At 40.0% G+C, this 3578-nt stretch overlaps 2 protein-coding genes across 2 annotated transcripts in view; both read right to left on the bottom strand.

Annotated features, from left to right (window-relative positions):
• Positions 1-2585: 2585 nt before the first annotated feature.
• The window catches only part of LOC138036783 (uncharacterized), a 2851-nt gene continuing 1858 nt past the window's right edge, over positions 2586-3578 (bottom strand). Inside the window, exon 2 of the mRNA XM_068882870.1 lies at positions 2586-3578. This exon is cut by the window's right edge and continues 1155 nt beyond it. The gene's annotated coding sequence lies outside the window, so the exon portion shown is untranslated.
• LOC138036784 (uncharacterized) overlaps positions 2586-3578 on the bottom strand; it is a 1969-nt gene continuing 976 nt past the window's right edge. The window contains exon 1 of the mRNA XM_068882871.1: positions 2586-3578. This exon is cut by the window's right edge and continues 976 nt beyond it. Within this exon, the coding sequence (XP_068738972.1) occupies positions 3163-3578 (416 nt within the window). The 3' untranslated portion in view covers positions 2586-3162.

A 3578-nucleotide genomic window follows, 5' to 3' on the forward strand; every position in this document is an offset into this window, starting at 1 on the left:
ACTGAGAAACACGATTTCCATTTTATTTAAATCGTTGACCAGAACATACATTGTATACAATCAGAATCTAATCCAGAACTGTTCTTGAGGTAGCTAAAAACAGTTTTCAGATGTTAGATTTTGGTGGGTTATTATAACCACTCCTTATCAGTGACTTGGTGCTAATCACTGGTGAACACGTTGTTATCATTTGTGTGACACAATAGGTTACCATAGCAACTGTATGACCTACTAAAAACACCCTTAATAGCAGCTCTAGGGGCTTATAATTAAAAAACAGTACAGTTAAGTCTTTTTATGTGACAGAATGCTAAGACACAACTTTAAGTTTAAAAAAAATCTGTAGATGGGCAATTCCACATGAGACTAGAGAAAAATCCATTATTTCAATTTAGTTCACAGATAGAAATATCAAGTGAAGCTATGATATTGGCAGTTATGAGAGCAATTTTTGCAATTGCGTAGAGAAGCCTGAAAAATTCAGGACTTCAACGGGGTTTGAACCCGTGACCTCGCGATTCCGGTGCGACGCTCTAACCAACTGAGCTATGAAGCCACTGACGTTGGCAGCTGGTCATTTGTGGGTTCTAATGGTCCCGTGAGGAATGAATCAATGATGAAATGGTATATGAAATGAATCATATATGAACTGCGGATATGAAATCAAGTGAAGCTATGATCTTCGCAGTTATGAAAGCAATTTTTGCAATTGCGTAGGGAAGCCAGGACTTCAACGGTGTTTGAGCCCGTGACCTCGCGATACCGGTGCGACGCTCTAACCAACTTAGCTATGAAGCCACTGTCGTTGGCAGCTGGTCATTTGTGGGTTCTAATCTTCCCGTGATGAATGAATGAATGATGAAATAGTACATGAAATGAATCATATATGAACTGCGTATATGAAATCAAGCGAAGCTATGATCTTCGCAGTTATGAAAGCAATTTTTTGCAATTGCGTAGAGAAGCCTGAAAACCGTGACCTCGCGATTCCGGTGCGACGCTCTAACCAACTGAGCTATGAAACCACTGACGTTGGGAGGTGGTCATTTGTGGGTTCTAACGGTAAATGGTCCCGTGAGGAATTGCTTTCATAACTGCACCCATTATAGAACGCTTAGCTTTCAATAACTGTGTGACTCGCAGTCATGACTCACATGGCTTGCCCCTTGGCTCGCATAGCTCGCTGGCTCGCACTATAGAAAAACTCAATCGTAAATCAAGACTTAAAAATTCATGCAACAACTTGGTGCAAAGAAAATCAGTTCTGTAGTTAGCTGGCTACAACTAAGATGCACTTACACAAAAGTCATTTTCAATAACCTTGAAAACTTTTCTTCCAGGTCAAACAACTAAGAGCGAATGTCTCTCAGGCTTCAGCAAAATTGGAAATTGTCAAAGAAAACCTTCCTTCATATTTCGTGTGTACTTAGTCCTTGGGATGAGACTACTCACAGTGGCATTTGTTTGATTTCTAGCAAAAAGCTGAGCTAAGAATCAGGAGGGGGAGGGAAGGTTAGGCCTCAAAAAGCATTTTTGGGGACATTTTGCACCGTAAAGATTGGAGTTTTGTTGGCAAAATATTTCAAAGAGCAGGTCAACAGATAAAAACCTACTTTTATCATAGGAAACTTTCACCCTTCCTCTCAAGAAATATGGTATCAGTTTTTTTCACCTTCAATGCTGCCCCCCCCCCTCACCCCCATACCCCTGGGGACCCCTAAGCCTTAGCCTTATCATTTACAAGGGGTTTCAAGAGACGTTTTTTCAAAAAGCTGAAAATAAATCATGTTGCAACAAACTTTTCTCTTCCTGGCGTTCGGATTTTGATCAAAATTAAAAGTGGATGTGAATATTATATACTTTGCGAATCGTTTGATGCTAAAAACTCCGCGGCCACTCCATAAGTTTTTGTAGGCCAATATATTTCAAATGTATACCAAGACAAAATTTTGATATTTCGTACTTTTTACTCGCGATTGTCTTTCTTTCAAATAACATTAATACGGCGATTTCTCCCAAGAACGTTAGAACATCTCCTATAGAATAACTTGCATCTTGTTATTTTAGCTGGGGATTCAGGTAATATCTTTTGGCAATTCAGTTCGTGCCGGTTGCCTTGTCGTGTTGTAGAGAATGCTCAGTAAGGCACTCTTAAACTTTGGGATGCTTAATTATGAAATGCCTACCTATAAAATTGCTCGCAAGCTAATCAACATGCAGTACGAAAGCTGCGAAGTTCAATGCTTTCATGCTCACCAAGGGTTTTAATATTCTGTTTACATTTGCGTGCAATTCCGCTGACCGGTTCTTATTGCTCGCAGCGCGAGGAGTGCCTCCGGAGAACTTAAATTTTCTTCCGGCCTGCTCTTAAGGCGGGGGTACACATGAAAGCGTCTTAAATCGGTTTAATGGAAATATCTCCTTCGCGTTTCAAGCAATACAAAAACCCATGCTCAAAACACAAATCAATGTTTTGGGGATAGTTTTTCTCAAAATAGTAGTAAAATTTGGAGAAATAAGAAATAGTTAAGGTGGGGCTTTACCTGAAAAAAGCGCACTTTTTGTATAGCATGTAGCAATCACAGTTTTAATCCAAACCATAACAAACTTTATATAACTGGAAAGCTTATACTCCAAAGGTTCTGAAAACGAATGTTTTTATGCACTGCCAGCAAAAGTAACCTGGTACCAGGCTGTCAAAGGCACTACCCGCAGTGCAAAACCCTCGGGTACCTGAGAAAAGATTTCTCTTTGCAGACTTCACAGACAAATAAACTTCTTATGTTATTTCAAAGAATAGTACCTAATTGTTGATATGAATGGAGGATTTTGCAAAATTGTAAAATCACATGCCAAAAGAGCCATCTCAAGTTAAACCATCAAAATGTGGGGGATTTTTCATTGATCATTTTTTCCCCAGCAAGCCCTTGACAAATTCCCTCATTCATATCAATTCATTTAATGAGCACTAACTCTCCTGAAAATTTCAGGTCAATAGCTTAAATCTTTCTTGAAATATCTTTTCTCAAAGGCAAAAATCGCTCGTTTTGAGAAAACAGACTTAAAGTTTACAACAAATTATATATTATGATTGTTCGGGGAAAAGAATATCAGTGGGTGGAAAACTATCCAGATTTAGTTCTCAGAGGCTTAAGGGAGCCCTTAGAATCCTCCAGGGTCATAGCTTGGTCCATCAATTTCAAGAAGGGCTTCTTCTCTTCTGGTCCGCACAAGTTGGAGTCCCTGGCGGCGCTTTTTCTCCATGGCTGTAGCTTGAGCATTTGCTTTCCTCAACCGCTTGTTGTTCTTTAGTCTAAATGAATGAGTTGTGTGACTCCCACCAGGAATGGAAAGTTTATCCATTATTTCATTCCTACATTCTGCTCCTTTGTGGAAGTGGCAGATGGCTGAAGCAGCAGCATAACGGACGACTTTAGCACCATGATGCTTATGCTTGGGGCAACGCACCCAAACCGTACCATTGATACACTCGTTTGGGTTTTGGGTGGTCCCCCGAATGCATCTTTCAAGTAACTTTGTGTCACTGAGTGTCATAAATGTTGGCCTGAGAAGTTCTA

The sequence above is a fragment of the Montipora capricornis genome, unplaced genomic scaffold (genome assembly GCF_036669925.1).
Source record: "Montipora capricornis isolate CH-2021 unplaced genomic scaffold, ASM3666992v2 scaffold_500, whole genome shotgun sequence".
Taxonomy (NCBI): Eukaryota; Metazoa; Cnidaria; class Anthozoa; order Scleractinia; family Acroporidae; genus Montipora; species Montipora capricornis.